The 16,295-nt window shown below is 47.7% G+C and overlaps 1 protein-coding gene across 1 annotated transcript in view; it reads left to right on the top strand.

Annotated features, from left to right (window-relative positions):
- Positions 1-13,114: 13,114 nt before the first annotated feature.
- Positions 13,115-16,295, top strand: part of LOC144179389 (uncharacterized) — a 135,806-nt gene continuing 132,625 nt past the window's right edge. The window contains exon 1 of the mRNA XM_077707724.1: positions 13,115-13,942. Coding sequence (XP_077563850.1) covers positions 13,759-13,942 — 184 coding nt within the window. The 5' untranslated portion in view covers positions 13,115-13,758. The remainder of the gene's footprint in view (positions 13,943-16,295) is intronic.

Here is a 16,295-nt window from a genome sequence, read left to right as displayed (position 1 = left end):
GCGTGGGTAGACAAGCTAGGCGCTTGTGAAACGATGAGCCACGCGGGAAATCTTCACGTAAATTAGGGGATATTAACCCACATGCCAATGTTTAGGGTCCCATTCGGTTACGCTTAGGACAACCTATGAACCAGGTTTTGCCCTCTGTCATTGCGTACAAGTCGTTTTCTGCCTTTTATGCAAAGCGTCGCGATGATGATGATATTTACGGTACTCGTGGATGCTACTCCATAGCGGCGCGGAAGGTACGAGTATAGTTTACTAAAAAATTATGTGAAAGCCGTGCATCTGGTAGCATCAGCTTTCGCGTAAGCGATTCTTTCTTGGTAGCATCAGTATAGCGACTCTTCGTATAGTCTTCCGGAATAAATCCAAGCATGCTATTGCAGATTTTCAATTCCTACAGGAAATCGGCACGATTCGCAATACTTGATAGTGTTGACGCTAATTGGCTGCTCTCGGACACCGGCACTAATCAGGTGACATTTGTTGTTAGTTATTATTCCCGTCCTATCCACGGATAATTCTAAGTATCGATACCAGCCCCGAAATCTAGAAGGCCTTCCGAAAAGGTGCACAAAGCAGTTTTTTTAGGAAACGTTGGCATAAACGAGGGCATTTCTAAACATAGTTCCGGTTCCTCTCGATAGATGGCAAACCCCACATCGCTACGGCGTTTAGGCGAATTTTCGCGTTTTTGAGTGTCAACAAATGCGGCAAAATATGGCGTACCATCGCCATGTGTCGGGATAGCGTTCGGCTATCCTCCGGCAGGGTTAGGTGTGCTGGAAACGTTAGGGCAAAAATCTTCTGAATGATCTAGCCACACCTCCTCGCTCTTCGTTTTCTGATGTCCAGTGGAGAAGCGCGTTTAGCTGCTTCCATTGTTTCTTTGCTTCGCGTCTCTGCGCCGCGCTTGCCCGCTTCCTTCTCAATTTGATTGAGGTAGTTGCAACAGCAACTATTGACTCCAGTGTAGCCCGTATTGAAATACCAACCGTCTATCGAGAGGAACCGGAACTATCTTTAGAAATACTCGCGCTGTAGCTCAAACAGCTCTGACGGGGTTACAACTTCGCTCTTTAGGGATAACGGCGCAGTGAACAATTTGTCCGGGTATCTTATTACCGGTACTGGGTACGCGCAAGGCGGAACTATTGACTGTTAGTTGCCTCCTTCACATACGTACAGGCACACTGCAGAGACATAGAGAGTAAATGTTTATTGAAAGGGAGAAGAGGTCGGCCTGAGAAAGTGATCTTGGGTCTGCTACTTCCTACTGGGGGAAAGTACTGGGGACAGAAAGAGAAAGGAATGAATGTGGAAGGTATGGGAAAGGACAATGAAATCGACAAATGAACTATGTACAAGCCGTAAAACCTCACATACAACGGGGCGCTGAATCAGACAAATACAGTCCGCTTTTCAGTACATGGTTATCATCCATAAAATACAATAAGCATTGAGACATTATTTCGCGGTCTGTTAAATTTTTTCGCAGCCTAGAGCCGAGAATCCAGAGAGGAGTCACTAAGAAATGTAAGCAGGGCTTTAACGGCTAGGCGTTGTTTCCTGTTGTCAGCCCACATGCCCAAAATCTTTTGTTCGGACATGAGGCGAGTGTCGAAGCATAGTAATGCCCTATACATCAGCCATCACCATTATCTTTAATTGATTTTATTATGTTCGGCTTACACGTTGTTATACCTACCCTTGTGTGGTAATCACTTCTATTTATTAAATAACCTCTTCTTTGGCGCTCTTTGCCCTCGTTGGCCTTGCGCCATTAAACACTAGCCATCATCATCATCATCAAGCGTAGTAATGCTGCCTCATGCGTGGGGCTCAAAACCGAAGTTTACGGCGCCAAGGAGCATGTTTCACGGTTACTATGCGTGAAAAAGTTTAGAGTGTACCGTTGATAACTTCGCTGACTCTTCTCCCAGCCTCAATTGGCCTTAGAATTTTCTACTAGCGTACCAGACAGCGAAGTGTCGCATGTGCGCTTGTGTGGAGCGCCTTAGAGCTTGATCATCATCATCATCATCATCATCATCACCAGCCTATCTACGCCCACTGCAGGGCAAAGGCCTCTCCCATTATTCTCCAATTATCTCGGTCCTGTGCCAACTGTGACCAATTTATCCCCGCAAACTTCCGGATCCAGGGATACAGGCCACAAACTAAAGGCACATTCTTCCAGGCACAAGCGTGTCGTGGCTTAGTTTCAATGGAACGAAGGAATTGCGACGACCCCGCGGCGGCTGGCCGACGAGCCGTGCAGTAGCGCAGTCAAGCCAAGCCATTTTGTTTTGGCGTCATACGAAATGTCATAGAAACCGGCAAGGAGGATGCAGAGAGGAGGCAGCAGTTCCGAATTCATTTTTCTACTGAATAAAGTCGCGTAAACGCAGCGAGAGTGGTTTAAACATGGCCTAGAGACTCCAAACTACAATTTGCTCTAGTAATCCCGCAATGTTTATAAATCACTTCAGTGTCCCTTTAAACTTGTCATGCGGTTGCTCAACTAACGAACAACTATCGCCATCTATTAATATGAATTTGCAGTGGATTGTGCACACCGGTGTTCGTGAATGCCTGCCGCCTGCGTATCTATTTATTAAGTGCAGGCACGGAGACTCCGCCAGGCAGACTAACATATGACTCGCGCCACGCCACCCAACATTCAAAAAATCTTGGTTAACTAGAGGTATAACTGGCGCCACTATGCGCCTACCTTAAATCATAAAATTATCGACTGATACGTCCTTTTTGTACGTCAGAGCGTCCGCAGGCGCACGAGCAGGGCCCCTAGGAAGCCTTTATATCGACTTCCTCATTTGATTGATTGATTGATTGATTGATTGATTGATTGATTGATTGATTGATTGATTGATTGATTGATTGATTGATTGATTGATTGATTGATTGATTGATTGATTGATTGATTGATTGATTGAATAAACGTTTATTGAGAAAAGGAAAGGAGGAAAGCCAATGTGCCAATAAGAAAGTTAATGAGAAAAGCCAATGTGTCCATGAAAAAAAAATTGGCCGCGTATTTGTTCCTTTCGTTGCAAATGTAGACAAAATACGATGTCGACCTTTGTCGACATTTGCCGAGTAAATGCCTCCCTTCGCTTTTACGCTCACCTCTCATGTTGTTGCTCTTGCGTCGCGCTCCTCCCAAGGTAAACACGCCAAAGGTTTGCTTAAGTCAATTTAAGTTTACCGCGTTCCATTGCTCCAGGTCGGATGCCTCGATGCCAGCGCTGCCACGGCGCAGACGCTCGGGAATCGAGGCGCCCCACTTTAACGTTTATAGAACATGTGCGTTCCAACCAGAACGTGAAACCTATCTAGTGGAACCTTTCGTAACTGTTGCCGCTTGATTTCTTAAAATTCCGCCAGAAGCTATGATGGCGCGGACGACAGCAGGCGACAGTGTGAAATTTTTTTTCTGCAGCGGATATAATATTTTATTTCGCAAAAATCAAGCATCTATGAATTTTTCTAATAAAGGAAAAATATCTCTTGTGTATTAATTTTCTGTCTTATATTTGCGTAATGTCTTGTTCTTGTTCACCAAAGTTGACAAGTATGAACACTGACACCGGACTTAGACGTCTATAGATTTGACTGTGAGTGTATAAGACTACTGCGCAGACTTTGATTCACTTTGGCCGGCTGGCTGAATCGATTCACAGACAGACAGACAGACAGACAGACAGACAGACAGACAGACAGACAGACAGACAGACAGACAGACAAAAACTTCTGGGTTTAAGTAGCCCAAGAAAGACTATTGTTCTTTAAAAAACCATTCAGCATGATAATAGCGACACCCGCCCTGTGGGCGGTCTTCCCAGTCGGGACCCCCCAGATCCTCGGCTGCTGTGCGGGCCCTGGTCACCAGGTCTCGCTGTTGAGAAGCGTCAGAACGTGCAAGCCCACTGCTCATCATAACTGGAGTTGAGATTAGGGGTGAGGTGTGGAGTTCGAGAGAGCACTCCTCATCGTATAGGGAATGGAAAAAAGAAAACAGCCGCGGTAGAAGTGTTAAAACTGTTCGAGTCTGTATGTGAGTGGCTTCACTTGATGTCGCTTGCTCACGATGTGAGGTAGTCATCATCATCATCATCATCATCATCATCATCATCACCACCAGCCTATCTACGCCCACTGCAGGGCAAAGGCCTCTCCCATTATTCTCCAACTGCCTCGGTCCTGTGCCAACTGTAACCAATTCATCCCCGCAAACTTCTTGATCTCATCTGCCCATCTAACTTTCTGCCGCCCCCTGCAACACTTGCCTTCTCTAGGGATCTCTCTAGTGAGGTAATAGCGGTCCACAAAGGATTGCTAGCGTGTTTTCTTGCTAATCCGCCAGCTCAACCTCCACCATCCTGCTGGCGTGTCTACTTCTTTGTTATTCGTTTATATTTCTACTCCAGTTAACTAAATAACCACTATAAAGGCTACGGCACCGTCGAAGTTTCTTCCCTACGCTTCACAGCTTTTTTTCTTCCCTTTATTTCAACATTCGGGAATTTATTTGCTAATACCGTTAGCATCTGTAGTGCCACAGGACAAATTCATGGACTTGTGGCCTATCCGCGACTTCGTTCTCGGTCTTCTTTCAACAAGGAATAAATAACCGCGGCAACGCATCACTTTGCCAGACAGTCATGTCATGTTTTCTTTCTCTCTCTCTTTTCTTTTCTACGCAACAATAGCGCCCTTGGACAATCTGAAAAAAAAAAAAAAAACCTCTGGTGTGCCATTACGAAGAGAGAAAATGTGTTGGATGGTGGCTCAATAGGACGTGAAAATTCAAACTCCTCTTTTTAACGAAGGATCGTTGAAGTGCTCAGCTTTCATCCAGGTTTTCGGCGATCATCTGCTGCCTCGTCTTACGCCCCCTAGTTCCCTCTTCGGGTAGACACGTGGGTGGGTACTTCACGTCGCGACTCTTCTCATACATGGGATGCCGGAGTAGGAACCAGCCCGCCTCCTGGGAGGACATCTCAACCGCAATGAGCGTGTTCGTGCCGAGGACCCGCAACACCTGAGCGTAGTTCATGCCCGGGTTCTCGGCGAATATCGCAGCGACCGCCTTATGCCGGTTCGGCGCACCGCTGTCCGACTTGTTTACGTAATCGACCACGTATACGCCGCGCACGCGTAGTTGTCGTCGAGGATAGCGTGCGAGTCCATGTTAGAATCCAGGACGGACGAGATTCGCGGGTTGAACGTGTTCACCTTCACGTTTCAACCATCTTTAACACTCATCCTCATCGCCAAAAGAAGTTGGCTTGCCTGCAGTGTGTTGTGAGGCAACATCGCCATTAGCATAGAAAGCTTCGCTTGAAAAATAACCTCGCAGCGGTTTTGTGAGATTTTCGTCACTTTCGTGCACAAATGTGAATTCGGTTCCACGCAAGATTGAGAAGTTACTCGGTGTTAAAGGAGTAGCGACACGCAATTTCAAAGCGAAGACAACTACGTAAAAGGCCTCCGTTGTATATGGAGATGTTCCCTACCAAGTTTTAACAGTAACCGTTCAGTATAACATATTTTAACTACATTTTAATATTTGCGCGCACGAGAAAGCTTAGAACGGATACGTTTTTTCAGTCGGCATTAGCATGGCCATCTGCTCCCCCTGGCCGCAAACTGCGGACGTGAGGGCCCCCGTGACGTGACCAACGCGCTGGCTCCGGCTGGCGCGCTGATGTAATGTCTGTGACACGTCGCGGTTTTGGGACGCACGTCATGCTGCCCGGGTGCTTGTCTGGACGCTCGCACGCACGCTCGCGCTCTCGAGCGCGTCCACACTGGCAGTGGTACGACAAGAACGGTGACGTCACGAGTGTCCTCCTGTCATGACGGCCGCCTCTGTGTTTGTTTTGTCGAAACTGAAAGTGACCAAATAAACCAGCTCTACATTATTATTTACTTTCGTACCGGCTGTCTAATGTGTTATTCTATGATTAGTAGGCTGGTAGGCATCCATAACAGCAAAAAAAAAAAAAAACGTAACACGAAAATTTCTTGTCAGTACTCCTTTAAGAAGTTACTTGGTATGTTGTACAAGCAGTGAGTCACAAAGTATCTAAGCGAGCGTCACGGGAGGGCCCTTTTGCCCTGAGCCGAGTTTAAAAAGAAACCCCAAAACGGGGCAGCATTTCAGCGTAGACCGAAAAGAGAGACCATTTCGGGCGCACCCTCTGCGGGGTGCAGACACATAGATCTTTTTATGGCGAAGAGTGCAGCCGTTTGCCACTGCCAAGGCTCGTATACCGGGGAGGATATCGGGTGTCGAATTCCGCTCCTTTCGCGCCGCGTACCGTTTCGCAGCGCTTCGCGGTGCCGTCTTGTTACGACTCGATGTCTCGCTGTTGTGGAACACGGGTTGTCGTCGTGTTGTTTACGTCTCGGCTGCGTATGTTTCTCAGTGTCGTGTTCTGCCGAGAAACGACGTCCTGCTTCGGCGACGTGTCAGAGACGACGGCTTGGACAGGACACGAGTTCTTGGAAAACCCGTCAGCGGGCTCTTGCTCCCATCAGCGTTTCAAGGGAAAGTGCGAGAAGAGGGGAATGCGGTGCCGTTCGAAATGAGTTATTCTTCTGAACATTGTCGCTTCATTTCTTTTTTGTTTGTGTGTGCATACGGTCGACGCGGGGAAGGCGTTCAGGACGCCCGAGTTCGCGGTCCGCGTGGGCGCGCTGATTCGCGATGTCATTGCGCGGATAGTTTGTGGTATCTCTCTTCCACGATAGCGAAGTGACCGAGAAAGTTTGTGCCGCAGCTTTGAATCCCCTCCTTTCCGTCGCTATTTATTACGGAGCGAAGCACACCAATACGCGTTCCCAAGCTTCAATTCACGGAGCAGAATAGCACGAACCATTTTCTTCCTGCTTCTTTCGCGCGTAGAACGAGTGATTTGAGGTATGAACGGCGATCCCGGAGCGGCGTGTCCAGCATCTGACAAGGAAGGCAGTGGAATGCGCTGTTTACAATGAAAGCTAGCGGTTGTTGTTACACGGTTCCTTCGTCACTGTGCGTTAACTGTAAGCTTCCGTGGCAGTGGAGGTGTTCTGCTAAGGCGTTTTTCAGGTGCACCTAAAATCTTGGAGTGCGTTCCGGGCAGCCCCAGCCCTTCTTTAGATGGAGTCAAACAAGGGCAAAAAAAATAGTAACGAGAATAAACCCATTTACGTGCGAGATAAACGCACCTTAAATAACCTCTGTTGTCTTAAGTTAATCCGTAGCCTGCAACGCGCCTCCAATCCCGAGTGTTGCTTCTGAAAGCGAAAGCCCAATTCTAACTGTATACAATCGAACACAGTTATATCGAAAACGGATACATCGAATTATTCTCTATATCGTACACTTCGAACATCTCCTTGGAGTTCGTATGAAAAAAAATTAGCAGTGGCTTAGCGCGGCAATGCCAGAATATACGTAGCGTGAGCTAAGGGTCAGCACCCGTACTCCAATTGAATTGGATTTCAATCCAACACAATCCAATTTAATCCAATCCAATCCAATCCGATCCGATCCAAACCAATCCACTGCTTCTCGCGCTTGCGCAGAACGGCCCTTCACGGCACACGCGAAACCGCTCAACCTCGGCTAGTGTAGCTTACGCTGCAAAATTATAGCGTTGTTGTACGCGTGCATCGAACTCCCGATTATGGGCGCATTCGGTATATCGAACGCTGCTTCGCAAGTGCCCCTGCAAGTCCGCTTCTCCTGATGCGGTGTTGCGATGATCATAACCTCCGTGATGACAACTTCTCGCGGGCGCTGCCGCACTCGGTGAGAAGGAGGCGGCGTAGCGTCGCTTTGGTGGCATGTGCGATGGCCTTCAACACCTGCTCTACCGTTAGCATGAGGGGAAGCCGAATGCCAGCGAGAACGCCGGAAGTGATCGCGTGTGGAAGCCACACAGAGGGAACGAAAACCCACCAGAAGCGCTCGGTTTCTGGACCTTTTTCTGGGTGCTTCAGCAATTAGCAGTGGTGGTTCGCGCAGGCGGACCGATGCGGGGTGATGCGTGTTTGATTTGTCCATGGCACTCGTTTCGGAGCCATGGTCAAGAAAAATTCTGGGCCATCTCCACTAACGTGAAACCTGAGGAGGGGCGAAGCATGCAGTGTATATAAGTGTACTCTTGGCGCCTCGGAGTTTTTGCCAACGGAGATAAAATCGTTGGAAGGCAGAGGTATGCACCTTTGCTGTAAAAGTTTCTTGTCTCTGAAGCACGAAGCTCTCTAACGCGAGGCGCAAACGAGTGTCCCCGCGTTTTTCTAGAAGGCATTACGAAGCGCTCTAGCGCGAGGCGTAACGGTGTTTTTTAGTAGTATACATGAGACGACGATTACGACGACGACGACGACGACAGGAGACGCCAACAGTCTCAGCCCCTAAGGAGCTTCGCCCCAAAAAACGAAATTATTTGGATTTAGCGACGAAAGGGGACATTATTCGACTGGTACAGGCCGGTAAAAAGACGTCGGCTGCACAGGTATTCGAAATTTCTCGCAGCCTTTTTGGGCGCGATACTGCGCACAAACCTGACGAAGTCAGCCCGGCGAAGTCAGCAAAGGCGAAGTCAGCACGGCCACAGCCCGGCCGATCCGGAGCCTGTCGTGTGCAAAGCGGTTTTGTTACGCGCCTCCAGACGGGAGGTGTTCGCATACTGGTGACGACGGCGCTGAATGCCTCGAGAGGGAATTAGAGAGCTGTCAGCATTCCCACGCGCCATTCTAAATGGCACAACGGCATAGGAGTTCGTAAGGGCTAACGGCGATGTGCTAGCTGTGGCGGACATCACCGATACCAAAGAAGCGACCGCCGTATAGGCGATCGTTCCCAATCGCCTACTGCAACCGAGCTCGCGTCAGTGTTCAGATTCGCCACTGTTTTGGCACATTGTACAACGCCGGATTTTCTCATTTTGATGGTCTCGTTCGCTTCAAGACAGCGTGGTGAACTTTACGAAGCAGAAGAAGGAGAAAGCGAACCTCTAATACTTTTTTATGTTAAATGAACGGTGCGGTGTTCGTCGCGCTGTGCTTCGAATTTTTCATGTCGTAAGGAGCAGATGGGCAAGCTACCGCTCGCCAAAATCTCGGAAAGCCCTCAGTGATGTGCGTTTATCAAAGAATCCTCACACGGCCTATTTCATATTTCAAATCATCGATATACCGAACTATACCGCGATCCCCTCGCAGTTCGATATATTCGTGTTCGACTCGTAAACGCGCTCAAAATCGGGCATCATTTTTGATTTTTAATGACATAATTAGTGACAGAAGAAAGTATACTTGTAGAGGAGAGAAAAAAACACGTTCGAGCATATTGGTTCGAAATTAAGAAGTCACTAACCGTTATCGAAACGGTTGTAGAGCGATGTTATTGTATCAGGCGGGACTGAAAGGGAATAGGTGAAGGATTGAGAAAGGATATAATCAGAAATTTGTACTTCGAACTTCCTGACTGAGCTTCTCAGGCCACGAACCTCCGAGTACCGTGAGTGCTTAGAGGTTTGGCTTCTGAGCTAAAAAAAAGAACTTGTGTCAAAGAAGCAAACATAATGGTAAAATATCTATAATAAAAGAGCGCATAGCTGACCGTTTTCGGCAGCTAAGATCGAGGTAAATTACACGGTTGGCATTCGAGTTGGTATGACAGGGCTAGGTAGTATAGAATCCTTGTTGTTAGCTTAGTACCCACGCTACACATAAGATGTGAGGAGCGTCAGAGTGGAAGGATGTGGATTAATTTAGGCCGTATCAAGACTGTTCTTCGAAATCCCTTGCGTGCAGGTTTATGGCTTTTTGCTCCTCTACGTTAAAAACAGAACCGCCGTGACTGATAATGGAGCCTGCGACTTTGGGTGTAAGGCAACGCCCTGGCCACCACCATTGGGGCGGTCCGAAAGACTACAGGGCTGCGTTTGCCAAGCCCGATAGTGAATACTTACTACCTATATAATTCTGATTGTGACATTCAGGAAGGCGTCCCAGCACCGGGCTCCATCACCTCCGTCATGTGAGGTAGCGCGGTGAAGAGCGTCCGGCAAAAGCTGCTGGCTTGGTGACGACGAGAGGAAGCCGAAGGCAAAATTAACTGGTTTACTGAATGGCGAGAGATGAGCCGAAGCAAGACAGGAACGGGCGATGTTACAGCGCAGGACTCCAGCGGAGTGACAGCATTGATTCGCTGCTCCAAAGCGAATAATCTTCTGCGTTCTGGGCGCCGTATTTATGCCCAAAGCGCTAACGATCAAACAACGTTCCCTCTGCTTTTGTACACGGCGCGAACACACTACAGACACACACAACTCTCGTTCCATAGTTCGTGAGGGGGGGTGGGGGGGGTAGTAGCGGCGCACGCTGAGTCTGAGAGGAAATAGAGTAGGCCGCGGCTGCGATGTCCTCTTCCTTCGGGCAAGTCGCTGCACGCAGAGACGAAGTTCGAATCACCCACAGCGAGGCGCCCTTGCGCCGGCCGTTCTGCGGCATGTTGTGATCTGTCCGAGGCAGGCTTGCAGTCGCAAAACTTTGCAGGACGCGCGAACATGGTTGTGGCGTGCAGAATCGTAACAGGATGCGCCCAGAGTTTAAACGAAAAATGAGCCTACCAGACAAGACCGTCGGTAGACTGAATCGCCCTACACCTACTGTGGACGCCAAGGTCTAGCGGCTTGGGATACTACCACCCGCTGGAGTCAAGTAATCCAGGCTGCTCACAAAGGCGCCGAATAACTTGTGCCGTCCATGCAGGGAAAGAGCAGGAATGACGTTATTGTTTCTGCACAGCGGCCTCCACTTCATCCCGAACAGAGCTGATGCATGCTCGACGGACGCATACGGCCTGTTCTCTTCTCTCTTCATGCTAGAGAATGAACCTCCAGGGAAGAGATTCCGTCAAAAGACCATACCAGGATTGTCTTCCGTATAAGCGGTTTCGGGGAGTATGGAACCCTTTCCGTTTGAACCCGTTTTGTAACATGGACGGGGAAGAAAACAGCCTTTAGCTTGCTTGCCCACCATCCCTCCAGAGGAGATCTGTCCTTTCTCAAGCCATACCAGCAACTCAAAATTGTTGGGGTGATGTGTGAAGTATCCACCAGCCCAATGCCTCACAATCGTATTTTTATGTCGATACTTGTCGACTTGCTGTTTTGTCAAGCGATACCTAATACTAAATACTCACTGCATCAAAAGAAAACGCGTCGAATATACATGCATTTCAATGCTGTCCTGCCCTGCTATCTGCAGTGTTCCTCGGACAACCACAAGCCGACGGATGCTGTGCCAGCAAAATTCTTATTATAACGGCACTTACGGTGATTTCGCGTAGATCCGGGATCTTCTTATTTGTTTTTGTTTTGGCATTGAAAATGCACGCGGAGCACTGCTGTGCACACAAGTTCCGTTTAACATAAGGCGTGGTGCAGCTTACATGAGATTCAGGTTATTCCGTGTTTATTTATTTATTTATTTATTTATTTATTTAGTTAGTTAGTTAGTTAGTTAGTTAGTTAGTTAGTTAGTTAGTTAGTTAGTTAGTTAGTTAGTTAGTTAGTTATTGAAAGTCGCATGTGGACATAAAAAAAGCACCAAGTGGTCGGAAATAGGGTGCGATGAGAAACACAATTAGAGTTGACACAAAAGCTGACACTGCGGCAAATACTATAGGTCGTAAGTGAACACTTCAGATCGATACGTCGCAACACAATGAATCTAATGAAAGCAACGTTGACGGAAACAACGCGGAGCAGACAGTTCGCGCACTGCTGTTTTCTTTCATTGTGTTTCGAGCAATACACACAGGACACAGCAGAGCAGCGGAAAAAACACAACGGAGAAATTCAAAAAGAAAACAAGAACACAAGAGGAAACGTGGGGATTGAACGTATGGTCGAGCTGCAAGAAAACAATTCAGGACGGCGGGAGTGTAAACATTCAACGTCACAAATGATTTTCAACCTTGCTTAAGAGGCAGATTACATTTATTATCGGTGCATCCTTTACACCTAATAACTGAAGAGGTGTTAAATTTTACGCAGTATTTACGCACAGTCGGTATTGGAGTGCCAGAAGCGACCAGGAGTAATTATACGGCCGCTAACTATCATCACCGAACTGCGCAAAGAATTGTGAAGCATTGTGCAAACTATTTCTGCATCGTCAGCACCCAAAACTAAAAATTTCACGCAAGCGAAATGATCGCTCTATAAAACACTCGCACTAGGTTGCTCATATATCAGACATGTCACCACATGTGACATTTCTGGTCATAATTTGTTACAGTGTAATATGGTGGCACTGGCGTTCCCAGCAACTTCTGATATATGAGCACATATGTCCCACAGGTCACCATATGTGACATATGCGTTCATATAACAGAAGTTGCTGGGTATCAAGGTGTAGCCAGCTTACACAGTAAGGAATTCCTGTGAGTTACTGAAAGTACTAAGGCTGGCTTTTATAGTATTCTTTCGCGCTTGCCATGCTTTTTCACTTAAAGGTTACTTCGATGCACGACAGGCCACTCACACAGAGCGGTTCTTGGCGTTCCTCGTTACCATGGCAACCGGCATATCAGTCCCTCCCCTTCCATTCATGCCTCTTGTGATGTGTCGCGTTGCTTCCGCACGTTGTTTTACAACTTCTCTTTGTTCTTTAACAAGTCGCCGCACATAACTCCCTTCCTGGTAGACATCGCTCAAGCCTGCGTCCATCTCCTTCTTGTTTCCCAATCGTATTCTTCCGTAAGAGCGTTTGAAACCCGAAGAATCTCATTGGTACCATTTGTCAAAGCTCAAACCTTATCCCGGTGTGATAAATGATTTGCACAGCACGTAGACAATAGCGCCCGGCGTGCGGGCAAGGCTGACACGCTGGTATGCCACCTTGCGGAAGAGTCAGTCTCTTTAACGTTACGCCCGCACTTCATCGAGGGAGGAAAAAAAAAAAAAAGATAGCGGCGGTGTTTGGAGAGACGGCAAGTTGCACTGCAGCGACAGAGTCACGTGACAGGTCGCACAGCTGCGGAGTGCGCGAAGAGGCCGCATCAGCAGCCGCAGCAGAGACAGAAGCACGCAACACATGTGTTTTCCACGGCAGTCCCCGCAGCCGTGTCGAGCCGCCGCGCTCGGCAACAACACTGCGCTCGCTTGCGTTCGTTTTCGACTCGCCGAATTTGGTGCGTGTATGTCCTGTGCAGCTGCTACGTGGTGCCAGTGGTTTGAAAGTGCCCGCTTATCCTCTGCAGTGACACCATGCAGAGCTTGCAGCAGCGTAACTTCGCTGCCCCGGTGTTGAGTACAAGATGCGTCGACTACGACTGAGAGATGATGGCGCGAACAGTGTTGTTGCACCTGGAGAACCCGCCTGTTGCGCTATTCGGATCTTCCCAAATTTAGGAACCAATAATTTGGGAAAGGGAGAACTACAACGACATGCTCAAGTGCTTTGCCCTACGTACGCTTCTTAAGCGTCCGTTGTTAAGTTGGTGGTGAATACAATGGCCTGCCCAACATCCCGCTTCTCGGCATTATTTTCTGTGCACTACAAACTTGGGTAGTGAAACATACGCTGCCATGTATTAACGTAAACTACTACAGTGAATAGCGGACATCGCAATTTTGTTTTTCGCCGTGTGTGTGACGGTTTGGTGACGTGTGAGTGGAGTGCTGGCTCCCACAGTGCGGCGTTCGTACGGATGTGAATGTTACGATGGCAATAGCCGTGGCTCTGTTGGTCGACGCCTGGGTCGAACCCGAGGCGGAAGACCGGTCCCCCGAAGAAGAGCGGGAATCGCCTCGCGAGCGCTGTTGTAGCGGTCGCCGGCGCAGCAATTCTTGGCCGGCGACGGCCGATGTGGCCACACAGACTCGCTGCCGCCTCTGCCCCTCCCCCGGTGAGTAAGACGCTCGAGACAGGGCACATTTTTTTTTCTGGAGCAAAACGCCGCTTGCGTGCAGTGCTCCAACTTTGTGCTGGTGCAAACAGGCGAAGCTTCCCGACTCATAGCAGCTTTTTTTTTTTTTTTTTCTTTCAGAAGTGATTTATCTGGAATTATTCCGTGGATAGCACAGCATTTTCACACAGCTACTGTTGAAGCTGAAAGCGTGCTTTTGGCACAGTTTTATGTTTAACACGTTGCTTTACCATCTTCCAGATTCATGTAAACTATCAGGTTTAAAACTATCCACAGTAGCGTTTCCCAACGAATGACACAAATACTGTTTCGAGTTATGCAAATTACAAGTTTGCAATGTTCATGCTCAAGTCGACCCACTGCTGCATGGAAATCATTACTTTTCCGCATTGGTTTTAATAGGTTTCCTGGTGATCGGCTTTTTTGCAGAAAAATCTGGGGCTATAAGAAAAAAAAAACGTTTTACTGTTTTTTTAACTACACATGTCTGCGTCCGCTTACAATCATGATTCATGAATAAGGTTCTGTACGCGGAAGCCTTTCGCAGATTTTAATAAACACACCTTCACAAAATGGAGTAATCTCATATGGCAAAACAAGGTTTTTTAATGCAGCGCCCAGTGTTTCTGCTTTTTTGTGGAAAAAAAAAAACTAAACGTTTCAGAGGAGATCCCGGGCTTGCGACGTACTATCCTAGTGAGCATAAATTATTGGGCTACTGCAGTAGACACACCGCCGCCTAGAATATTCTGCGGGAAAGATGCTGCACTGCCTTTCTTTGCTTCTGTAATTTTGTAGTTAAAGAGAGTGAGTAATCCTATATGCCTTACACCGGTACGCTGCTCTCGGCGCAATTCACGGCAGTTCCAACTTTTCTCCCCTGGCGGTCCTTTTGGGGAGCAGGAAAAAAATTTAATATGCTTCTACACATTATTTATCGGACATGAAGTGGAGGAGTACGTTTTAGCTGGCTTTTGGCACGGGGCACGTAAAATATCGCCCTATAATTCAAGAGCCGAGATGTTTGAAGGCAATCGTGGTTGTAATCGTACTTCTGTACAATATTTTTAGTACCTGGTGTGTGGCATTATTTCTAGCAGCACTGCGTGCGAGAAACATCTGGTTGAGTTTGTGAAACTCACCAGGTCGTGCGTAAAGCCATCCGTCATGGATTACGCAATGTCATCCATATAGCATAACACTAAGTGCTTCGGCTCTGGCATAATTCGAGTTCCCCCTGCATTTTTTGTTCAAAATGGCTGCCATGAAACCATATATTCTTACCAATACGCAGAGACGGCAGCAAGAAGTGTCAAGATGTTATATGTCTTAATTGCCTTTTAGGAATTCCTGTGTGGCTCGAATATCCGATTCCATTGGCATCGTCAATTTTGACTTGTTTGTAATTAAATAAGCCTGTAATTCGAAGAATCAATTTTCGAGAAAAGAACACTGAAGCCATTCCACTCCGCGAAGTTGGAAGCACATCGGAGATCTACAGAAACACCACAAACTCTCAACCTCAGATTACTTTGGAAGGGAGAGGACTTTCACTAATTGTGGGGTTGTATGGGGTGTACAGACGAAAAAGGGAAATCTAATCTTCGTCGTGTACATATTCCCAACGCACCCAAAGCTGGCATTGAGAACTGCGTGCACGTCAACTTCCTGTGGGCAAAATGTGATGATGATACCCCGGTGAGGCAGACATGGCTGATTTTAATGCGGAGGTCTCCCGTACGCACAAGAAGCGATTAATCCAGTACGTATTGGAAGAGTTTTATCTAGAGAAGGCCCGCATTCCTAGCATGGTGCCATTCTTTCCTCATCCTTCGGAAGGGCATATTGCATCAGTGGACCACAATCCAGGGGATGTTTTCTCCGGTGATTTCAATGTAGATATCTTCAAACCAAAGAAGAAGTTCGTTTCATGCAGAAGAATTTTTCACTAAAGAAGGCTTGAGTGTTGCCTCCATGAATCCTTGGCCAATCGCCCGCAAGTGCACCTTGCATAAGCGGGCATATAACCAAGGGCCGTTTCTTTTTTTCGTCGGCGTCTCCAATGTGGCTTTAAAGAACCAGGCCGGACAAGACGTGATTCGTCCTGTTAATGTTGGAAGTGTTTGACTGAAGAAGGCTGGCATTATTAGCGTGGTGTGTGGAGCATAGATGAGTTACTGACCGATGACTCGCTAGTGTACGTTGCATTAGTGGGAATAAGCCAGGCGACGTGTTTTCGGCCGTGGATTCAATGTGGAGGTCTACAAACCAGACAAGAAGTGGTTTCTTCAGTTCGTGTTAGAGTTTGGACTAGAGGAGGCCGGCATTCCTA

Source organism: Haemaphysalis longicornis, unplaced genomic scaffold (genome assembly GCF_048455015.1).
Source record: "Haemaphysalis longicornis isolate Haplotype H1 unplaced genomic scaffold, Haemaphysalis longicornis Haplotype H1 scaffold_4, whole genome shotgun sequence".
Taxonomy (NCBI): domain Eukaryota; kingdom Metazoa; phylum Arthropoda; class Arachnida; order Ixodida; family Ixodidae; genus Haemaphysalis; species Haemaphysalis longicornis.
This window is presented reverse-complemented; position numbering and strand designations above follow the sequence as displayed.